Genomic DNA, 23,580 nt, shown 5'->3' on the forward strand with positions numbered 1-23,580 from the left:
TATATATGATTCCTCAACAGAAAGTGAAGTCATCTAGACTAGCAGAGAATGTTCTATAATTCACACACACACAGACATACATACACACACACACACCAGAAAGGGAAAATAAAATAATTTTCAAGAAAAACTACAGGCTGAGGAAATGGCTCCATGGGTAAAGTGCTTGTTGCAGAAGCATGAGAGATTTCAGTGAGGGTCACCAGCACCCAGGTAAAAGCCAGGTGTGGGCATGGGTCATCAGCACCCAGGTAAAAGCCAGGTGTGGGCATGGGTCATCAGCACCCAGGTAAAAGCCAGGTGTGGGCATGGGTCACCAGCACCCAGGTAAAAGTCAGGTGTGGGCATGGGTCACCAGCACCTAGGTAAAAGCCAGGTGTGGGCATGGGTCACCAGCACCCAGGTAAAAGCCAGGTGTGGGCATGGGTCACCAGCATCCAGGTGAAAAGCCAGGTGTGGGTATGGGTCTAAAAACCAGGTGTGGGCATGGATCATCAGCATCCAGGTAAAAGCGAGGTGTGGCTGGTGCCTGCCTGTTACTCAAGTGCGGAGAGTGGAGACAGATGGGTGGTGCTTGTAGCTGAAACAGGCAGTGCTAGGTAAAAAAGCGAAACTGTTGCCGTACACACAAAGCTGACTCCCTTCAGCAGTGACTGACAGCTGTGTACCTGAGGTTTGCTGTGATCCAACTTTGCATATCAACTGTGATTTCCACACTATTGCAATCTGTGAGGGAGGTTCCCCGTGTCTCTGGAACTTGACTTAACAAGTCAAGGCAGCCAGGCCTTACACTTTTCTTCCTAATAGAGGGGTTTCTCTGCTCACTAACTGACTTGTCGAATGAGTGGAAGAGAAGTGGTTATCAGGGCTTAGAGTTGATGAGGTAACAGGTTTTTTCTGACTGACCTTCATCCCCAAACCAAACGGAAGCAGGAGAGAAAGACAGAGAAAATGACATGATGTGCAAAAGGAAACACTAGGCAGGTGACAAGACACTGGCCTGTGGTCCTCAGGCCACAGAGGGCAAGGGTAAATAAACGGCTGATGTAAAGACAAAGTGACTTAACCTTGACCATGGTCTGCTCTTTCCTGAACAGTGCCACTTACAAACTCATCTTAGAACTTACTTTACTAAGGAAAAATTCTTCAATTTTTAGTATTGTTACAAGCTATTCTCTGGGCAGGGTTGAAAAGTGTGTGTGTGTATGTGTGTGTGTGTGTGTGTGTGTGTGTGTGTTGGAGGCTGGAAAGATAGCTCAGTGGTTAAGAGCTCTTCTTCTTCTTCTTCTTCTTCTTCTTCTTCTTCTTCTTCTTCTTCTTCTTCTTCTTCTTCTTCTTCTCTTCTTTCTTCGTCTTCTTCTTCTTCTTCTTCTTCTTCTTCTTCTTCTTCTTCTTCTTTCTTCTTCTTCTTCTTCTTCTTCTTCTTCTTTTCCAAGAGAGGGTTTCTCTGTGTAGCTCTGGATCTCCTGGACTCACTTTGTAGACCAGGGTAGCCTCAAACTCACAGAGATCTACCTGTCTCTGATTTTCAAGTGCTGGGATTAAAGGCATGGCCCACCGTGCCTGGTTACTTGTTCTTTTAGTGGACCAGGGTTCGATCCCAGGCACCTCCATGGCAGCTCATAACCATTCGTAACTCCAGTTTTAGGGAATCCAACACACTTCCCTGACCTTTACAGGAACCAGGCATGCACAGGGTATATACACATGCACGGAGGCAAAACACCTATAAGTGTAAAGTAAAATAAATAAATCTAAAGTGTTTTTTAATGTCTGTGTGTCTGTCTGTCTGTCTCCTGGGGGGGGGGAGAATTCTTTTTGTTTGCTTATTTATTTGTTTGTTTTTTCGAGACAGGGTTTCTCTGTGTAGCCTTGGCTGTCCGGGACTTGCTTTGTAGACCAGGCTGGCCTTGAACTCACAGCGATTCGCCTGCCTCTGCCTCCGGAGTGCTGGGATTAAAAGCATGCACTACCACACCTGGCTCCTAGGGGGTATTCTTAGCAACCCTTAGAGATGCCACAGGAAAGCCACTAAAATCCTATATAAACCCACTGTAAAAAGACACTTAAGTTTGACTGGCATCCAGAATGCCACAGCTGTGCTTGGGTGTGCCTTGCTGTTTCCCCAAGCGCCTCTCTCTATTAACCCTTTAATATCTATGTTAGAAATGTACTTTACTCAATATTCAACTCTGGGTAGCTTGGCTTCCCTTCATGGAGGCCACACATCCTGCTTTGGCCTGGATGGAGGTCCCTAAGGGCCTGGGAACTCTTGCGGTTGCTGTGGGAGATGGAGGGAGCGATGCTTCTGTCTCTATTTGTCCACGATGAAACCTTTTTCCTCCCACATTAAATTCATCTATGTATGTGCCAAAGGCCAGGAATCTCTGGCATACCTTCTTGGAGCTTTGCTGACTCCAAGGCTGGAGGAGGCAGGCACCTAACCCATGGCCATCATCTTGCCGTCAGTGTTGATGGATGGAACTGGCTGATTGGGCTTCGGGTCCAAACAAACGGCGCCACCATTGTCTGATGCCGTCGTCTCAGAGAGCAGGATGACAGCCACAACCCTGGTAGTGCATTTCAAGTGCCACGTGACACTCACAATGTCCACCTTTAAGCCCTGGGCAGCAACCTGGGTCAAATGAGACCTGGGGACTGGAGGTACATCTGCAGAGTGTGGCATGTCACTCCGGTGACAGTATGGGGATACCCCCCACCCCGGTCCTAAATCTTCTTACTCTTCAGGATTAGAAGCTACATTCCCCAAGCCAGTCCTGGAAGCCTGAGCTCCTTAACCCAGAAACAGAGAGTGCTGACCCCACAGGGGCCAGCTGCAGGGTGCCAGCCGCTCAAGCTGGTCCATGGGAGGGAGCTGCACAACGGGCCTCCTGCTGCCCCACTGAGTCTCTTCTGTTTGCAAAACCCACCAGATTGAAATATCCTCCTTCCTTTCCCATGGACAGGATCACCTTAGGATGTAGCAGAGATAATGGTAGTCCACATCCCCAGATCACTCTTTAGTGAACTTAAAATGCTAGAGTGTATTACATACGTATTAAATATCCCGTGAATAGTTGTAAAGAAACCTATCATTAGTTCCCTTTCCTATATCTGGTAGGAAATATAAAATAATAAACCATATTTAAAATCAGAAGCTAACAGATTCGGGGTAAGCAGGTAGAACACAACACTCAGTGTCTTGCAAATATTTTATTCTCCCTGATTGCATCTTTTGACATTTTATTAACAAAAGATAAAACAATGACAGAAAATTATTTGGTTGACATATGATTTTCAAAAGTAGCAAGAACATAGTATTTTTTTTTTAGAAATAATGGCCACATTATAAAAATACATTAGAAGCTTACAAAAAGTGAGTTTCCACTATACGGAAACACAAAATCAAAGGTGAGACACACATACATACCTGTGAGCGAATTCTAGCCAAGCTAGAGATGTCCACTCTTCAGAGAAAACTGAGATTGTTAGTTGGTTAGTTAGTTAGTGGTGCTACAGACGGAATCCAGAGCTTCACACTTGTTAGGCAGACTGCCACGGAGCTGCACCCAGCCTTAGAGAAACTTTCCTATTGGGCTTGTCCACAGCCGTCCACATGACAGCTATCGGGCCCAGACAAGTCTTCAGTGGAAAAGTGGAAAGATAAACACAGAATCGGGGGAACCTTGTGACTAGTCAGATGCAGCCTGAAACCAGTTGTCTGGGATGTTCAAGCCAGGGTGGGTTGTTAATGAAGATCCAGGAAGACCAGGAAGTGGGGAAGATGCAAGACTACCCTCCGCTTCCTCCAGACACACGCCAAGAGATCCCCCCACATCCGCAGGGCAGAAGAGCTGAGTGAGGCAAGTGCCCACAATGCTCACAAAACAGTACAATACTCTGTCTTAGTCTTTTCAACGCAGCGCCTTGATAATAGGCCACCTGGTAGGGAGAAAAAGTACATGCATTTTATTTATTTATTTATTTTTTTACATTCCCATGATAAAAGATTGGCCAAACTTTCAGACCAGGCTTAACAATTCAGAGACCTGAGCCATAACCTAGGACCTGGTAGCAGGTGCTGGCCCTAAAGGCGGAGTTCAGGGACCGCAGGAAGGGGTTGTCTTTCCCCTTCCCTGTGGGCTCACTGGCACCTTCCGGTAAATTCTGTAGGGGTCTTTTGCCTTTGGGGTCTGCCTTCTGATGATCAAGGACACTGGGTCTCACTATTTCTCTGGAGACACACCAGTCTTCCTAAATCTGCCTTTCCTACGTGAGGAGGTAACACTCGGCCTTGAGAGCAGGGCTTGTTAAGGGGCGATGGGCAGAGATGCTGAGAGACTTCAGTGTCATATAAACTCTTTAAAAGGAGATATTGCTGGGCGGTAGTGACCGCATGCTTTTAATCCCAGCACTCGGGAGGCAGAGGCAGGTCGATCGCTGTGAGTTCGAGGCCAGCCTGGTCTACAAAGTGAGTCCAGGACAGCCAAGGCTACACAGAGAAACCCTGTCTCAAACCAAAAATAAATAAATAAATAAGTAAATGAATACATAAAATAAGATGCTGAAGCCGGGTATGGTGGCGCACACCTGTAATCTCAGTACTCTGGAAGGCAGAGGCAGGCAGATCTCTATGAGTTTGAGGCCAGCCTGGTCTACGAAGTGAGTTCCAGGACAGCCAAGGCTACAAAGAGAAACCCTTGACTCAAAAAACAAACAAACAAACAAAAGAAACAAGATGCCCAAAGATAGATCATCATATGCTAAATGCTTGTCAGAAAGCACAATATACTTTTTACGTTTTAGGGAGGACACCATTGTCTGTGAGAAGCACTTGCTGCCCCACCCAAGCAGCAATCAACTGTCAAGCTCTTCACAGCTTGGGCGGCCTCACTCTTCTGCTTACCTTCAGCTTGGGTTTCTGATCCTAGTCATGTACCTGTCAGGCTCGGCAGCACTCATCACAGTCGTGTAAATTGTGTAGCTGAAATAACAAGACAGATTCTTACATGTGCGTCAGCTCCCCTAATAGGCTCCCCTTCCACATCTCTTAGGATGCAGGATAAGTATGCAAAGAGGAAGGGTGCTTAAAACAGAAAGCAAGAGATCCACGTGGGCTTTCCTCCTCCTTCGAAACATCACTGAAAGCCACGACGGACTTTGAAATTCTGATTTCTCACAGTTTCGTGCCGTGGTAGTGAGCGGCAGTCAGCCCATCTGTGGGGCTGCCTCTAGCAGGACCACTGCCTATTATTTGCTGTCATGGTGAAAGGGACTATAGGCTAGAGAAACCCAAGCTCACCGACTGCCACAACCAAGACCACAGGCTAAAAGAGGGATCAATAATAATATCAATAACAATATAAAAGTAATATTTTAATTTTTTGTATTGCTTTGAGACAGGGTTTCTATACATAGTTCTGGCTGTCTTGGAACTCGCTCTCAAGACCAGGCTGGCCTTGAATTCACAGAGACCCACCTACCTATGCCTCCCAAGGCCTGTGCCACCACCTCCCCACTAACAATATTTTTTTTTTTCTGAGACAGGGTTTCCCTGTGTATCCTTGACTGTCCTGGACTGTCCAGGATAGACCAGCCTGGCCTTGAACTCACAGTGATCCGCCTGCCTCTGCCTCCCAAGTGCTGGGATTAAAGGCATGCGCCGCCACCACCCGGCTCACTAACAATATTTTTAAAAACAAAAATAATATTTTAAAAAATACACAAAAGGCGAAAGACCAGCATTGAGTTGTCAGGAGGAAGAGGAGGACCATGGGAGTGGGTAGCAAGCGCTTAGTTCTAACAGGGAGCTCATGAACGCTTGAAGACTGTCCTGGTGCAGACTGAGGGGCACACATGTCATCACCCTCCTCCTCCCACTGGCCAGGTCACCCCATCCTCTTGATTTTCTTGAATTTCTCACCCGGTTATGATATGTTTATCAGCCCCTCCCCTCAAACTAGACTATCTGTCCCCTGGGTTTTTTGCTTTGCTCACTGCTGCCTCCAGCAAGGATTCCGGGCAAGCCAGGGTGTATATGTGAGGTTGTAGCAAGGCAACCAGAAACAGGCTAGAGCCTGGCACCCAGCCAGCCTTCCTTTTGCATTGGTCACCCTTGCTTTGGAGCCCTGCTCCCCTCTGCACACAGGCATGTTAACCTGACAGGGAGTGCCTACTAGAGACTGGTGCTTACCAAAACTACACCAACCTGCTGCAAGGCTTAAGATATGAGCGGTTGGAGCTCAGATTAGTTTAGTTTTCACACTGCCCTGTTCCAGTTCCCCCACAAACGCGCCTAAACCTGCCCAGTCATCATCATAAACCTCCGGTCAACTTAGGTTCCAGGAACAAGGTGGCATGGCAGGATAGACCATACCCACCCCCAAGTCAAAGTCTGACATAGCTGGGCTATACCTGGCAGGGGATCATCTCCCAAGGACCTGCCTATCCCCTCAAGAGGTAAGGACATCTTTAGAGCCTCCTGCAGAACCAGACTAGGCATAGTGAGCATCTAGACCATGCCCTCACCAGGAGGACCTAACAATTCTTCCTCCACTTAAACCTAACCACCCTTCAGCACCCCGAAGACCAGCTCAGACTCACTGAACCCTTTATTTGTTTCTCTTCTCAGCATGCTGGTTGAAACCCTCCTGACTGCTCCTCGGGCAACCCCCGCACCACCCATGCCCCAACCCTACTTACCTCACCCAGCATGCATCTCTTTAATTGGCATATAGAATGGGCGAAGGGGAGCTGGGATAGCTTTTGGAGGCTGCTAGTGTCAGGGCTTTTGCTCAGAAATTCAGGTTACCTAGCTAGGGTAACATTTTTCTCTAGGGAAAAATGAAGTGATTTGCTGAGCATGTGACTTACTTGTTATAAACAGGAAACACGGATAAAACCTGCAAAGGAAAAAAAATCATATTCTGAAAATATAAGAAATACATGTAGAGTACATACAAGAATATAACCGCTGAGCTGGGTGCAGTGGCGCACGCCTGTAATCCCAGCATGTGGGAGGCAGAGGCAGGTGGATCTCAATGAGTTCGAGGCCAGCCTGGTCTACAAAGTGAGTCCAGGACAGCCAGGGCTACACAGAGAAATGTAGTGGAAGTTTTGGTTCTTTTATGTAAACATGTTTTTATTTTGATCCCAGATGTGGGACGTGAAACTGCCTTTAGTTTATCCACAGCTGATAACAGCCTTGTGAGAGGGCCTGTGATCTTTGTCAGCTGGGAACTGCCTCGTGTGGTGGGGGTGTGGTCTTTACCAGCTGGAAAACATCCATGCATGGACTGTGAGAAGATAGAAATAGATGCTGAGAGAGAGGCGGGGTGGGGGGGGGGAGGAGGGAAGGAGGGAGGGAGGGAGAAGGAGAGAGAGAGGGGAAGAGAGAGAGGGGGGAGGAGGGAAGGAGGGAGGGAGGGAGAAGGAGAGAGAGAGAGGGAGGGAGAGAGAGAGAGAGAGAGAGAGAGAGAGAGAGAGAGAGAGAGAGAGGGAGAGAAGGGAAGAGAGAGAGGGGAGAGGGAGGGAGGGAGGGAGGGAGATCGCTCTAAGATGCTCCTAGAGAGAAACACTCTGGAGAACGCTTTGATGAAGCTGCTGTTGATACATTCGGCTGCTGCTGCTGTTTGCTGTCTAACTGGATTTGGGGAATCCTGATGACGAAAAGTAGAATCATCCCAAGGAACTGAGTCTAAAAGGGTCTACATCCCCTTCTTTCTTGCCCATCCAGGGCCGGTAGGTTGGAAGGGAGGTGGAGGCATTAAGGAGCCCCAAATAAAATAGGTTTTAAAAAAATCTAAGCCTACAGAGAAACTCTGCCTCCAAAAACATAAGAAAAAAAAATATATATATATATATATAACCATTGACCCTGCAAGATGGCTCAGCAGGTAAAGGAACTTGCCGCCAAGTCTGACAGGTCTGATGACCTGAGTTCAGTCCCTGAACCCTCATGGCAGAAGGAGAAAACCAACTCCCACAAATTGTCTTCTGACCTCCTCGTGTATGGTGTGTGGTATGCGGCACTTATATAAAATATGTATAAAGAATATAGCCACTTAACACTTCAGTTTATCTCACGATAATTGTTTGTTTGGTTGGTTGGTTTGTGGTTTTTCAAGACAAGGTTTCTCTGTGTAGCCTTGGCTGTACTAGACTCACTTTGTAGACCAGGCTGACCTCAAATTCACTGCCATCCCCCTGCCTCTGCCTCCCGAGTGCTGGGATTAACGGTGTGCGCCACCATGCCTGGCTCTCAGGATAATTGTTATAGACTATTTTCGTCCTTGTACTGTCTCTTTTAAAATAATGAACACAGATTATAGCTATGCTTTTTTTCTTTTAAAATGAAGAGAGAGAAGCTTAGGTGAAGACAGATACTCTAGCCTCTACATAGAACCAAATTTGGAAAACATCATGTGGCTTTAAAAAACGTTTCCAACAGTATAGAACTTTTATGAAACTTCTACTGCTACATTTTCCTTAATCTTTAAAGAAGTTTTACACCCCAGGCAAGGAAAACACAGAGAGTTACCTGGAAAAGGGCCTCCAGGCTGATATGAGCTTGCCCGGTCTCATTTAGGGCTTTGATGGCTGGTGTTCTGTAAGGACAAGGGTCAAAGGTTACCACATGCTTTCAGGAAACTCTATCTCCTCAGGTGCCATTTTGAGAGGCCCAGCGCAAGGCCCAGGTTCTCCTCAAAACAGATCCGGCTCCCAAGCTTGCTTCCTGTGTCAGTTTGGTCCCACTGCAGTGGGGTTCTTTCAGCTGGACCCTCTCATCCTGTGTGCTAAAGGGAACTGGGGCAATTGCTATAGAAATCAACTATTGCCAAACGTGTGGGACAATAGGGGTTGGTGAGCTGCACCTTTTTCCTGTAACCAAATGACTCATTGCAGTTCCACATTAGATGCAAGCCCTTGTATCAGCAGATTAATTGATTTACAACAGTAGCCCACTAGCCCTTTCCCTGACGGGTAGGTGAGCAAAGGCCCCAGTGGACCCTTAGAGTCATTGATGGGGCTTATAATAGAATCCAGTGCTCCTTGGCCCTGAGGCCAGGGCTACCCTGATCCATCCAGCTCTCACCAACAACCATGACGTCCTCCCCACTGCGCTCCTCCACACACTGTACTCTCTACTTTGTCCAGGCCCTGGTAAGAGGGGAGGAAGGAGATGGCACCTGTAGGTGTCTCCTTTTCCTGTATAGGAAGAGGACAGTCTCTTGACCGTGAAAGAACATTGCGAGTTGACCTTCAGGGCTTGGTGTGGTGGCTCATGCCTCTAATGCTAGCATGAGGAGGCTGAGGCAAGAGGATTACTCTGAATTTGAGGCTAGCCTAGGCTTTAAAGTGAGTCCCATGCTAGCACAGTGAAAACAAGGCAAGAACGAAAAGAGTCTACCTTCGGTCATCCCTCTTGGGTACAGGCTTCCAATGGTCGTAATTTGTCTCAACTCGGAACCACCTGCAGCAGAGCACATTAACTTGCCTTATCCAGCGATGTTTAGACGAAATATTAAAATGTAAAAAAACGACTCCTGTCTCAGCAAATAAAAATGATTTGATGACTAGAATGCAATTCTACTCACGCTCCATTCAAAGGGTCAAGAGGCCAAATGTCTGCTGGGCCACCTCGGTCCCTGGTGATGACTACTCCCTCCCGGGGCGATGTGCCCCCAACGATGTAATAAACATCGGCGATGAGGGGCGTCTTGGCCAGAGCATAAACAGCTGCTTCAAAGGACTCTGACTCGCTCAGGGTCTGAACAAAAAGACAAACCAGTATTGGCCACAGCATCCAGGAGGAAAGGAGGCTCATATCGCAGCTTTCCAAAGCATGGTCTCTTTATGCTAAGCAAACCATGGCTGTAACCTATAATCCTTCTGATTCTGTCCTGTTGTCATGGGGACTCCTGAGAGGAAAACACAACAATGATGATGACAGACTCCTCGGCTTTAGCAGAAGAGCGGACAGCAGCAGGGATTTCTCTGGGACAGAAGTGTCAGCTGGTCCTACACTTGGCTCACTTAGACTTGGTATCTGACAGACTGCATCTGCCCAATCACTTGTTCTCCCTAAAGCCACTTCTGGAACACTGCTCTGTGCTAAGCAACATGCTGGAGGGGAGTCAGGACCTCATTTTTGCTCTCAATAAACTTCCCAAAACCCACGAGGACATCACCAGGTGATGGCGACACAGTGAAATAATGACGAAAGCCACCAACAAGGAATCCATCTTCTTAAGAGTACAAGAGCTCGGGCTGGAGAGATAGATGGCTCAGTGGTTAAGAGCACTGTCTGCTCTTCCAGAGGTCCTGAGTTCAATTCCCAGCAACCCACATGGTGGCTCACAACCATCTATAATGAGGTCTGATGCCCTCTTCTGGCCTGCAGGTGTACATGCGAGCAGAACATTGTATATGTAATAAATAAATCTCTAAAAAAAAAAAAAAGAATACAAGAGCTCAAGGACCAAGAGACAAAAAGAGCCACACTGTGATGGTGGAGCTGAGTTCCAGGTTAACAGACTGGCAATGGCTTAGGACCATGGCATGGTAACATTGGAACAAAGAGCCACACTAAGTCTATGAAGACACTCGAAGGCCTGAGGCACGCGATGTAGGGGGTGTTTCCAACTCCCCACTTCTGTTTGTGTTCCTTCGCTAAACTGACCTGCCAAGAACACCCTGCAGCATGAACCTCCTGTCCCTTCCACAAGCACCATCACTCTCCGCCACTTTCTGAGAGAAAAGACATCTACAGTCACCATCCTATTAAGACACACAGAAGTATGGGCATAGGAAGTGGGTGAAATGAAAGGACAATTCAAAAGCTCGTGTCACTAAAGGAACTATCAATGGCACAGAAGCCACGAGGCATTGTGACTTCCCCAGCCTTGTACATATTGCTGGAAAGGGAGATATTTTTATTGTTTTATTTACATTTATTTCATGTGTCTTCTCTAAGTCTCCATTCACGCCCTTCTTAATACTCTTCCTCTCCCTTTAAAGCAGTCAGCCCCTTCTGTACGGATCAAAACCGAGTCCAGTTTACACGGGACTCTTGTCCCTATCCCGATAGCACAGTACTGATTAAAATCTTCTAATTAATGTTTACCAGCGTCCAGCCTTATTATTAACGTTTACTGTGGAAAGACAGATGCATTTGAAAACACTAAAAATGCTTGTTCTTCTTAGGGGGAAAAAATCAGTCTTGTTAAAGGGCACGTAGGCCTGCATCATGGTTACTCTGTTCAGATGAGCTTGGGAGACGCGGGCTCAGCGTTAGTCTACTCACTCTGCGGATAAGCCAGCTGATCGGAGAGTGTCCCAGAGAGAGCGCGGCGATCATATTCTCCCACCACGAGCCTTTATCTGCATGCACAAAGAGGCATCAGTCAGCTCATGGTCCAAACACCATTCACACTAAATAACAATTTTAATTAGTACAGTTTTTAAATTTACATTTACTTGCATACTTATTTTTGTTGTGTGTGTTTAGAAGTGGCGGCACTCCATGTCACAGCATGCACATGGGAGTCAGAGAACAACCTACAGGACTCAGTTCTCTTCTTCCACTCTATGGGCCCCCGGGATCGAACTCAGATCCTCAAGACTTGGCTACTTCACCTGCTGAGTCATCTCTCTGGCCCCCGTTCACATAAAAATTTGTTTTCTTTCCCATATTATAAGCTAATGCAGGAGAAATTTTAGTTAACTAATGATAATTTTACTAATATCCAGCTTTCAAAGGCCTGGATTTCTTTAAAATGGATATATATATGTATTTAATGTGGGCGGCGGGGTGGCGTGGTGGTATAGAGGTGAAATCACAACTTGAGGGAGGTTGTTCTCTCTCCTTCCACTGTCTGGGTCCTAAAGCTCCAGCCAGGTCATTTGGCTTGACAAGAAGTGCCTTTGCTGGCTGTGCCATCTTGCTGGCCCTAAGCCTGAGAGTGAACCAATCATAAAAACAGCAGATACACAAGTGAATGTATTTACATACAATGACTACAGACGGCCTAATAAATAAAATCATGCGGATATTCACTGATTTTTCTTTTTTTCCTCTTTATTTCTTTTTATTTTATTTTATTATTATTACTATTAATATTATTATTTTTTGGTTTTTCAAGACAAGGTTTCTCTGTGTAGCCTTGGCTGTCCTGGACTCACTTTGTAGACCAGGCTGGCCTCGAACTCACAGCAATCTGCTTGCCTCTGCCTCCCAAATGCTGGGATTAAAGGCGTGCACCACCATGCCCGGCTTCTTTTTATTTTTTATTTTTTGAGGCAGGATCTTCCTATGTGGTCCAAGATGGACTTCCAACTGGATACTCTCCTGCCTCAGCCTGCAGGGTGTCAGGTACAGATGTGTGCCACCGTGCCTAGCTTCCCTCAGGTTTTGAAAACAGAATCTCTTATACCTGATGCAATAGTGATTATATTGGATATAATTATCCTACTGATAGTTTTCTCAGGCAAGATTAAATCCTGCTCCTTTCAAGGGAAGCAGCACAGCAAAGATTAGAAAGAACACAGTGAACTCTTTGTGACGTATCTTACGGGTTTGGTTGTGAGCCTAGCCTTTATCAGCTGAGCCATTTCTCCAGCCCTTTCAGGCCTATCTTTAGCAAGTTTAAATATGGCAGCATTTCATCAAATGTGTATGTTACATACTAACTCAGTTCCTTTAAGTCATGTTCCTTTAAGTCCATGTTCCCATAATCACTTTAGCAAACATCTTAATTCACAAGATGATGGAATCAAAACCTGTTTTATACATTTGCAGACCCCTCTCTCTCCCACATCCCCCGCTTTCTCTCACACACACACCCCAAAACAAAAAAAAACAAAAACACCTCAGGTAGCTGGGTATGCTAGCTAAGACCAGCTGAGATGGAGATTCATTCGTGACTGATGTTTGAGAAAATGCGAAATACATATATGAATGAATAAACCTATCTAAATGAAGCGCTAACAGCATACTGCAGTCAGGCTCATCAGATGAGAAATGTCATCTCTCTCTCGCTCTGGGATTCCCACATATGATAGAACTGGACAATGTCCCCCTGAGGTTTGGGCAGTGACATGGAGGAGTTGTCAGCAAACAGAACAAGTGGCTCAGGTCCAGGGGTTCAGCCTGAGAACTGCCCCTTCCACCCACGAGCTATCACTTCATCTTGTAGCCCCAGTTTCCAAGCCTGAATCAATGTATGGTCCCTAGGATCAGGGCCTGCAGTTCCGGTGAGAAAATGTTTTGAATGCGTGAGTGTTAAAGCCGAGAGGCTCACCCAACATAGTCCAGTCTCTACTGAGCACTCAAAGGAGTGGCCAAAACCACAAATCAGGCTAGGCATGGTGGTGCTTCTGCAATCCCAGCTTGTAGGAAGCTGACACGGGAGGAGTCTACTGTTTCAAATATGTGCGTGCATGAAAGAGAGAGAGAAGGGAGAAAGAAGAGGGAGAGGAAGGGAGGGAGGAGGGGGAGGGAGAGACACAGACATACACACACAGATACACACACACACACACACACATGCACACACACGCACGCACACACACATATATATAGAGAGAGACAGAGACAGAGAGAGAGAGAGAGACAGAGAGAGAGAAAGAGACAGAGACAGAGAGAGACAGAGACAGAGAGAGACAGAGACAGAGAGAGACAGAGACAGAGAGACAGAGAGACAGAGAGACAGAGACAGAGAGACAGAGAGACAGAGAGAGACAGAGACAGAGAGACAGAGACAGAGACAGAGAGAGACAGAGACAGAGAGACGATCTGATGTCCTCTTCTGGCATTCAGGCACACATGTAGATACATCACTCATATATGTTAAACAAATATTTTTTTTTTTTGAAAATCCAGCCGTTCAATATGAGCCTGCACTTGGCTCTGTGCACGGCCACAGCCTCATCCACATCCCCCTTGTCCTTCCTCCCTGCCATAACTACACAGACTTTGTCTCATTTCTGAGAGGTCCCAATAGGGATAGCCACAGTCTTTGCCTGTGCTGTCAGACCGCCCCGAGATGATCTTCCCTTGTCTATGCAGACCCAGACTGGGGTCACAAGGGTCAGGAAGACAATGTGCGCCCCCCCCTCACAGGGCTACTCTCTGCCTCCCCAGGATGACTGGAGTCCCTGGTGCTGGAAGGTTCCTTCTACATACTGGTTGAGTGAGTGAAGGAAACACATAGAAGACCCCAACAAGGACTGCATTTTAAAATGCTCAGGAGTTTGAATTACCTCGTTCATCACCAGAAATTGTAAACTTGTGAGGACTCTGACCTGTCCACAGTCCTACATAGCCAACAAAAGTAGTGCCTGTGAATGCGATCTGAAATTGAAAAAAAGAAAAATTATTATTTTACCATCCAACAGAATACACACTGAAATTACTTAATTTCCCTACACATTTCCTGCATTTTTTGTTAGTTTGTTTGTTCAGACAGGGCCTCCATGTGTAGACCTGGCTGGCCTTGAACTCACAGAGATCTGCTTGCCTCTGCCTGCGATTAATAGTGCCAACATCCATACCCAGCTTCCTGAATTTTTTTTTTTTCCTTAGAGGTTTCAACATAAGAGAATAAAACCCTGGAACAATATTCTAGAACAAGAGCTCTTACCTTTGCTGAGGGAGTGGTCTATGAATAGAATTTAGCAAAGAAAATGGATGGGTGGGGAGTGGGGGTGGGGGTGGAGGGTGGTATACAGCCTTCCTCTCCTTAACCTCTAACTAGAACCAAACTGCTTTTTGGTTGGTTTGTTTTTGGTGTGTGTGTGTGTGTGTGTGTGTGTGTGTGTGTGTGTGTGTGGTGGTGGTGGTGCTGCTGCTGCTGCTTTGAGACAGGGTTTCTCTGTACCCCTGTGTAGACCTGGCTGGAACTCATTCTGTAGACCAGGCTGGCTTCAAACTCAGAGCTCCACCTGCCTCTGCCTTCGGAGTGCAGGGATTAAAGGCAAGCGCCACCACACCCAGCTCTCCAAACTGCTTTTTAGTAAAGGTGCTTGGTAAGACAAGAAGTAATGGCAGTGCCTGTGACTTTATCAGAGGACATGCTGGTCCTTGCACACGAGTGCCGGTGGTTACAGATGGCTTACAACACCACCCATGGTGTCACTCTGCAGGAGGAGTCATGGGGGTTACCAAACTTGCTGCTAAGTCCGACTACTAAAAAAATTTAAAGGTGTGATATTTAACTGTGAATAGGTTGTATTTCAGCCTAACTGCTTATTTCTAACCCTTTGCGTCCTATGTGTCTATGGAATGCTATTCCTCCAAAAGACTTCTATCCTGAGGGTAGCAAAGGTAGTCTGATTGGAAACTTGTTTCCCACTCATGACAAGAGACGAATTCTCTACAAATAAGCTCTGTGGAATTAAGGGCAACAGGTAAAATGGCATTTTAAAGTTTAAATGCTTTAAAACTCATCTTACATCCAGCTTCCATGTAACCCTACACTCATCTCTGTAAACCAAGTCACAAGCAACAGTGGTTGGAAGGTACCACTGGCAACGACCTCCCGTACTGACAATGACCTTCAACATTGACAATGACCTTCAGTACCAACAATGACCTTCAGTACCAGGTAATGACCTTCAGTACCAGGCTCTGTTTATTCAAGGAAGTATTTAAAAGAGTACACAGTTTGTACTGTTCATAAAGGCTAACTAATATTTTTATATTCTAGAAGTTAAATAAACCTAGATTAGTATTTTTATTTTTAAAACAATATTAAAGTTAGGTGTGGTGGCACACGCCTTTAATCCCAACACACAGGAGGCAGAGGCAGATCGATCTCTGTGAGATCCAGGACAGTCTGGTCTACATAGTGATTTTCAGGACAGCCAGGGCTACACAAAGAAACTTTGTCTCAAAATAACAAAACAAAAACAAATTTAATATTGAACTAATAACCTTGCTCCCTGAGTTATTCAAATCTACTTCACTAGCTGTGAAAATAACTTAGGGTGAGGGAGGGAGCAGGCTTTAGTTTTCTAAATGATCTTTCCCCTAGATTTCCTGGGGCCTCTGCCATGGCTCCCTGTCTCCACTCACAGCACTGCAGCGGGGAGCATTAGCCATGCAGTTCAACTGGAGAGCCGCCTCTGTGGTTAAAACATATACCACCTTTGCAAAGGACCAAGTCCCTTGAGCATTGCACTCAGACACACAGGCATACACAATAAAAACAACAACAACAACAACAAAAACCTCACAATGGAGTTACAAGGAAACAACTGAAAAAGGAAAAAAAAAAAAAAAACCAACCCCAAAGAAATAAATATAAATAAATAAATAAAGCTTCTTTAAAATACAATCATATGGGAGGAAAAACAAAATAATAAAACAAAAACAAAAAGCCTGCAATTCTCCTGTCACCCGACTCACATGGTACACCTTCAGTCCTGAGGGGACACAGCCTCATTCCCAAGGAGACAGAAACAAAGTTAGGAATGCAAAGCCACATCTGAGTACACGGAAGCTGTACTATCTCTACCGCCTATGTGATTTGGGGCACACAGGCCTCTCTTAGGCCTGGCATGTAACTGCCAAGCTTTCTCCCTAGCCCTGTAGAGCCTGCTCTGAACTTAGCAAAAGCACTTCCTTATCCGGGTGTAGAAAAACAACAGGCAGGTGAGAGCTGGCTGCTTTGGGGACTGCCACCACACAGACTATTCCTGTGGGAGCCCCAGCAGAAGCCGGAGCCAGTGAAGCCAAGCCACCACACACCTCACATACAGGGCACTTAGTTCCTGGATGCTGAGAAGGTTATAGGCCATAGGGAAGCACCAAGTAAAGAATTAAAAGTAAAAAGTAATTAAAAGAATTAAAATACTGCTCCCCCCACCATCACTTGGTAATGTAGTTTAGCAGATTTCCTCTATGAATTGATTAGGAAGCCTGGCAGCAGTGGCACTCACCCATACTCCTAGCACTTGGGAGGCAGAAGCAGGTACCTCCCTGTGAGTAAAACCTTATCCCAAAAAAACCAAAGCAAGCCAGACAAAACGAATGAGAAATAAAACAAAACAAAACCCCCCAAAACCATTGATTGTGTATTCATATTATCGGTGCGGCCACCTAAAATTGTGCTTTTGAGGTAAACAAAAAAGCTGTTGATATCAAAGTAAGTGAACAAAATTGAGAAAGGAGAAGCTGTCATTAAATATTCCTGCATTGTTTGAATCTTTTATGAGAGAAAGGTTTTCTCTATCAGATGGCCAACATCTGATACTCAGTAAACATGTTTCTATTATTTCTGAATCAACCACAAAAATGCAAAGATCAAAGAGAGTATAATCCTTGTCCTTAAAGTCAAAACCTGATTTCCCATGCTTTTTTCTGTTGCATGGCAACAGCACACGGTATGTATATATACATATATGTGTGTGTACATATATATATATTTTAAGATTTTGTTTATTTATTGTTTATACAGTATTCTGCCTGCATGTGTGCCTGCATGCCAGAAGAGGACACCAGATCTCATTATAGATAGTTGTGAGCCACCATGTGGGAATTGAGCTCAGAACCTTTGGAAGAACATCCAGTGCTCTTAACCTCTGAGCCATCTCTCCAGCCCCCACACCAGCACTGGTTACTGCTATTCTCTAGACGTTTCTAGTCATGAGACAATAGGAATACTAGCTTATATGCACCACATGATTTCCTGATGCTGTGGAGGTCAAAAGAGGGCAACAGATCCCCTGACACTGGAATTATGGATGGCTTCCAGGTGCCATGTAGGTGTTGGGAACTGAACCCAGGTCCTGTGTTCCAAATCACAGCAGCTCTGGGGTTTTGCCACGGTTTATCCAGACCTACGGCGTGCTTTACGCAGAGGACTTCATTTAATCACGACAGCCATTTCAGGGAAGCAAGCGTGAAATGTCTTCATGCTACGGCCTGAAGGATAGGACTGAGTAATTCTCCGTGCAAATGAGAGAGGTACAGTGTGACCCCAGGACTACCCCACCCTCAAAGCTGGGTGTCCCTCGCCACTGTGCAGCCTTGGCTTCAGAAGCACCTCCCCGCCATGTGCCTAAAGGAACTGTCCTCTTTAAGTCCACGTGCCCCGCCCCCCAACAACAACTGACTCTTTTCCTTGGCCATAATTGATATAAACCTCTCTTGGTTTTGTTTTTCCCAGGAAGGGCGTGGTTTGGGGATTGTTTTCAGTGGGGAGGAGGGGCTTGCATGCGCTGTGGTGCATGCATGGCTGTCAGAAGACACTTTGATTTCAGGTGTCAATCCTCGCCTTCCACCTTCCTGAAGGTAGGGTCTCTTATTCATCACGGTCCGTGCCAGGCTAGCTGGCTTCTCTCGGTTTCCCATTTAGTCACAGGAGCACCGGCATCACAGACATCTGCTACTGAGTCCAGCTTTGCATCCTTTTGAGGATCCAAATGCTGGTCCTTCCGCTTGCAGAGCAAGGGCTTTCTCCACGGAGCCAAACCCGGTGTTTGGTTCTTACAGGGAGAAGCGCCTAAGTTAGCAGGCCATGCAAATGGCTCCTATCCCAGATGAGAAGCCCTCCTGGTCCCTGCATCTTGTGCGCATGGCTGTACCTGCCCCCTGATGTTTGCATCTTGTGCGCATGGCTGTACCTGCCCCCTGATGTTTGCATCTTGTGCGCATGGTTGTACCTGCCCCCCTGATCTCTACATCTTGCGCGCATGGCTATACCTGCCCCCGGATGTCTGCATCTTACGCGCATGGCTGTACCTGTCCATTCTTTATGAACTGCACGTCCACCGTCACCTTTCGTAAGGCATTTCCAAAAGGGTAGTCTAGGTTCCGGCCGTGGTAAATGTGGCCTTGGGAGTCTTGGGCCACAATACTCGTGCAGAATCTGAGCAAAGGGAAAAGCCCAACGTGAATGAAGGCAGCAGAAACAAAGACAGCGAAGTTTCTGTGTCTAAAGCAAACCCTCAAAGCCTTTGGTTTTCTTTTCTTGTGATTTTTTTTTTTTTTTTTTTTTTGGTTTTTCGAGACAGAGTTTCTCTGTGTAGCCTTGGCTGTCCTGGACTCACTTTGTAGACCAGGCTGACCTCGAACTCACAGTGATCCACCTGCCTCTGCCTCCCGAGTGCTGGGATTAAAGGCGTGTGCCACCACGCTCGGCTGCCTCTGGTTTTCTTGCTCATCGCTGACATAAATGCTGCCAATATGCTCTCGTACAATACGGAACTACAATCCCAGCTGGAAATAACAACAGGACACATTGCATCTAGACCCTGCCGTCGGCCCACCCGATGCTGCTACTGATGTTCCAAAGAAAGTTTCGTCTTCCCCCACGACCTGCGTGTACGCAAGGCACAGCTAGATTTCTGGAATTCTGCTCATAACGCTGCCTGTTGGTACGTTACCTATTAACATGGCATTAGATAACCCAATGAGCTAGTCCAAGCTGCCCTCTCCCCATTATGCACTGTTAGGGCAAACACGCACGCACGCACGCACGCACGTGCACGCACGCACACACACACTACTAATTAAAATTAAAAGGGACTCCAGACTGGGCATAGTGACAGAAGTCTTTAAACTCAGAATTCAGCTCCGCAGAGGCAGGTAGATCTTTGTGAGGCTGAGGCCAGCCTGGTGTGCATAGACCGTTCTAGATCAGACAAGGCAACTCTGTCACAAACTAAGTAAATAAATGAATAAATAAATCTTTTAAACAAACTTTCTATACTACTGATTTTCTGTAATGCTTCAAATATTACCTTTATAATTAGGGAAAAAAAATGAAAAAACAAATTTTACCTCACTGGTTTGTTTAAAGAAGTTTGGTGAGGTTTCAACTCTTAAGGTTTTTGTGGCCTCAAAGGGTCACATAGGTTTGGAGACCCAGGTAAAGTTTTGCAGAACCACTGTCAGAGTTGATATTTTCTAAATTGTGGCAAGGTGACCACAGTTGCCAGATCTGTTTTGGGCATGTCCTAGGACTCACCACACAGACCAGACTTGCCTTAAACTCAGAGAGCCTCCTGCCTCTTCATCCCAAGTGCCAGGGCCAAAGGCAAGCACCACTATTTCCATCTTTCAATGTGATGTCTCCTGCAGGAGCACAGGGGACAAGGACATGCCCTCTGCTTTGGGAGAGGTACTTTGGGCTTCAGGAGTGGCTTTGGAACCCATTAGTTACAGGACAGCCAGCAAGTGTCCCCTCTAAGGCTTGGCTTTCACATCACAAAACTGAAAATACCATTTTCCCTACAGGGCTTTAATCTCTGTCAACTGGTTTCTTGCTCCACCTCTTGGCCTAGGGTTAAGCTTTATTAAATCCTGTGTACAGAAAGATCTTGGATTAAAGGTGTGTGTTAGTTAAACAAGTTAGCTGGGCGGTGGTGGCGCATGCCTTTAATCCCAGCACTCGGGAGGCACAGGCAAGCGGATCACTGTGAGTTCAAGGCCAGCCTGGTCTACAAAGCAAGTCCAGGACAGCAAAGGCTATACAGAGAAACCCTGTCTCAAAAAACCAAATAATAATAAATAAATAAATAAATAAATAAATAAATAAATAATTTTAAAAACCACAAAACAAAACAAAAAACAAGTTAAAGAATAGGAGGGACTTTGAGTTGAAGGGTATTTAAGACAACACATAGGGTGTGGGGAGATGGCTCAGAGGTTAAGAGCACTGTCTGTTCCTCCAGAAGTCCAGAGTTCAATTCCCAGCAACCACATGATGGCTCACAACCATATAGAATGAAATCTGGTGCCTTCTGCTGGTGTACAGGGGGACAGGCAGGTTAAAAACACTGCATACATAATAAACAAATAAATCTTTAAAAAAAAAAAAAAAGACAGCACATAGAAGTAGAAGGAACTTTTAGCTCTTTAGCTCCTTGGCCTTTTTGAACTTTGAGCTAGCAAGCCTTTGGCCTTGGGCTTTTTGGCCTTTTCCTCCTGGGCTGTCAGCTGAGCTAGTGTGCCTTTTGGGCCTTTTCCCTTCTGGGACATGAGCTAAGTAGGAAGGTCAGCTGGGTGCTTTCTCTGCTTCTCTGAGCTAGCAGGGTTTCACCCGAGCACCTGGCCCCTAAGTCTTTATTGGTAAAATAGAATCATTTGGGATTTTCATTTAAAACCACAGGAGTGAGCATGTGCCACAGGGTGCTTCTGCAGGTCTGGGGACAAACAGAAGGAGTCCAGTCTCTCCTTCTACCACGTGTCTCAGGTACTGAGCTCAGGTGCTCACCCGATAAGCACTTTTACCCACCAAGCTATTTGGGGGCCTTCCTCTTTACTTTTTGGAGAGGCTCTCCCACTGAACTTGAAACAGCAAGTTCCCATGATCCTCCTCTCTCCTCCCACCCCAGTGATTGGTTTAAGGCACTCTGAGCCATACCCAGGCAGGGATCTAAACTCAGGTCCACTCTTAGCAGCAGACACTCTTACCCACATGTCACCTCCCCAGCTCTTGAGCAGTTTGGAAAGTGGGGTGCCTCCTAGATTGGTGACAAGATAAAAGCAAGCTTCGAGTAGAGCGGCTGCTTCCTTCTGGAAGACCACCAGATGCATGATGCTTTGATTCCTCCAGGGAGTTTCCGAACTGCAGTCATTATCTTGTTTTATCTCACAACAAACATACCTCCTGCCAGTCACTGTGGGTCACAGGAGTCTCCAACAGTTCATTGATTTTAATCTACCCTGGCCAGCATGGGGCACTTACGCGGAGGCCTCATAGGCCAGGTTGACCAAGATACCCTCGGCCAGGCTGACGTTGAGGAAGTTGCACATGCCGTGGATCTCGTCAGTGAAGGGCTGGGGCAGGAAGCTCTCCACCTTCGACACCACCTCTTCGATCATCTTGAATACCCACTGGGGAACCCTGTCGCTACAAACGACAAAGCATGAAGCTTGTTCCTCTTGTTCCTTTTACTCAGAGCACGGAGGATACAATTGCACGTAGACTAGGGGAAAGGAACGTTAAGAGTCTAGATTTTTCCAGAATGGAAACACCTGTTCTGCTCTGTTCCCAGTGTCCAAACTCAAGAGACTAAACCAGGTCCCGGGTCCTGGGTCCCGTAGTGCAGGGCCCAAAACTCCCAGCTACTCAGGAGACTAAGGCAGGAGAGTTTTAAGTAAGGCCAGCTGATGCTAAGTAGTGAGATTCTTTTTTTTTTTTTTTTTTTTTTCCCTGTTGTTTTGTTTTTCGAGACAGGGTTTCTCTGTGTAGCCTTGGCTGTCCTGGACTCTCTTTTGTAGATCAGGCTGGCCTCGAACCCACAGAGATCAGCCTGCCTCTGCCTCCTGAGTGCTGGCATTAAAGGCATGCACCACCACCACCTGGCTCGTTTTTTTGTTTTGTTTTGTTTTTTCTTTTTCGCAACATGATATGATATGTTTGGTTGTGAGCCTGGCCTTTAACGGCTGAGCTATCTCTCCAGCCTCCAACACAATCTTTTTTATTAATTATTTGGTTGTTTCATACAATGTGTACCCAGATCACATTGGCTTCCCATTCCTCTCGGGCTCCACCCTTCCATTCCTCCCGGGTCTATGCCCCTACCCTTCCCCCACCCCCAAACAAACAACAAACCACCAAGTCCAACTTGTGTTGTCCATATACTCACTGAAGCATGGTCAAACACTCTGTGAGACTTTCAAAATGAAAATTATAAGGGCTGAGATAAACCCAATGGTAGAGCACTCTCCTATTACTTCCAGAGCCAAGCACCCTGGTGAGGAAGGCCAACCAGGCTGAGCCAGAGTGGGATAGTTCGTGGACTGTATGCCCTACTCCGCAGTTTAGCCTACTGGGTGACACCTTGCGCGTCACCCTGACCCGGAAAACGTCCGGAAGACGCACGTGCCACCCACCGGAGACCTCCGAACTTGAGCGCAGGGCGGGCCGCGCTGTTACAGCCACCCGCACTACAGTGGAGAGGAATGGAGGGCAAGGGTGAGAGAGCAAGGGTGTGGTACCCAGGGGAGAAGCAGAGGCCGGCTGCGAGTTCACCGGACCTGTCTGAGGCTCACCCGATGACCTGCGCCACTGTGGCGCGCAAGAAGTCCGGGTCGTAGTGCTGCAGCATCGGTACCCAGCGCTGCTCCGGGGCCGCGTCTAGACTGATGTTGAAGAGCGGCGGAGCCCTGGGGACCACTGCTGGCAGCCATGGCCCCAGCAGCAGCAGCAGCAGCAGCAGAGCCAGCGCCGGCTGTGCCCCATGGCCTGTGGCCCGGGCGGCTCCGGTACCTATGGCTAGGGCTTCTGAGGCCATCATCTCACCAGTGAGCCTGTGCCTCCTAGGGACGCAGAGGGGGAGGCAACGGGGCGGTGCTAGCACTGGAGGCGGGGTCTGCGCTAGGTCGCCCCACCCCTGTGTGTCAGGAATCCTAGCAGTGACACCGCCTCCGGCCGGCCCTAGCGGGCTCCAGCCTGCTTCTTACTCAAAATTAGAGTCCAATATCAAGGATGCTTGGAGCTGTGGTGGTCCAGGTCCACGGTAATAGAAAGTCACCTTGTCTTCTTGTCCTGCATTTGCTCATTTTAAAAGTCCTTTAAGGGCAGAACTTCTGTTTAAAGCTCCCAAGAAAAAGCTAAAGATTAACTA

The 23,580-nt window shown here is 46.8% G+C and overlaps 2 protein-coding genes across 2 annotated transcripts in view; both read right to left on the reverse strand.

Moving 5' to 3' along the window:
• Ppef2 (protein phosphatase with EF-hand domain 2) overlaps positions 1 to 2,686 on the reverse strand; it is a 34,651-nt gene extending 31,965 nt beyond the window's left edge. The window contains exon 1 of the mRNA XM_051170175.1: positions 2,446 to 2,686. Coding sequence (XP_051026132.1) covers positions 2,446 to 2,686 — 241 coding nt within the window. The remainder of the gene's footprint in view (positions 1 to 2,445) is intronic.
• Positions 2,687 to 3,803: 1,117 nt separating this feature from the next.
• Positions 3,804 to 23,247, reverse strand: Naaa (N-acylethanolamine acid amidase). Its single transcript, XM_051170176.1, has 11 exons — positions 23,006 to 23,247; positions 21,696 to 21,860; positions 18,746 to 18,872; positions 14,263 to 14,353; positions 11,306 to 11,382; positions 9,597 to 9,769; positions 9,410 to 9,472; positions 8,540 to 8,606; positions 6,874 to 6,902; positions 4,907 to 4,984; positions 3,804 to 3,942 (listed from the first exon to the last, which is right to left on the reverse strand). Exons 1-10 carry the CDS (start codon positions 23,245 to 23,247, stop codon positions 4,909 to 4,911), a joined length of 1,110 nt encoding a protein of 369 aa, XP_051026133.1. The 3' UTR covers positions 3,804 to 3,942; positions 4,907 to 4,908.
• Between the last annotated feature and the right edge of the window lie 333 nt (positions 23,248 to 23,580).

The sequence above is a fragment of the Acomys russatus genome, chromosome 28, assembly GCF_903995435.1.
Source record: "Acomys russatus chromosome 28, mAcoRus1.1, whole genome shotgun sequence".
NCBI classification, from domain to species: Eukaryota; Metazoa; Chordata; class Mammalia; order Rodentia; family Muridae; genus Acomys; species Acomys russatus.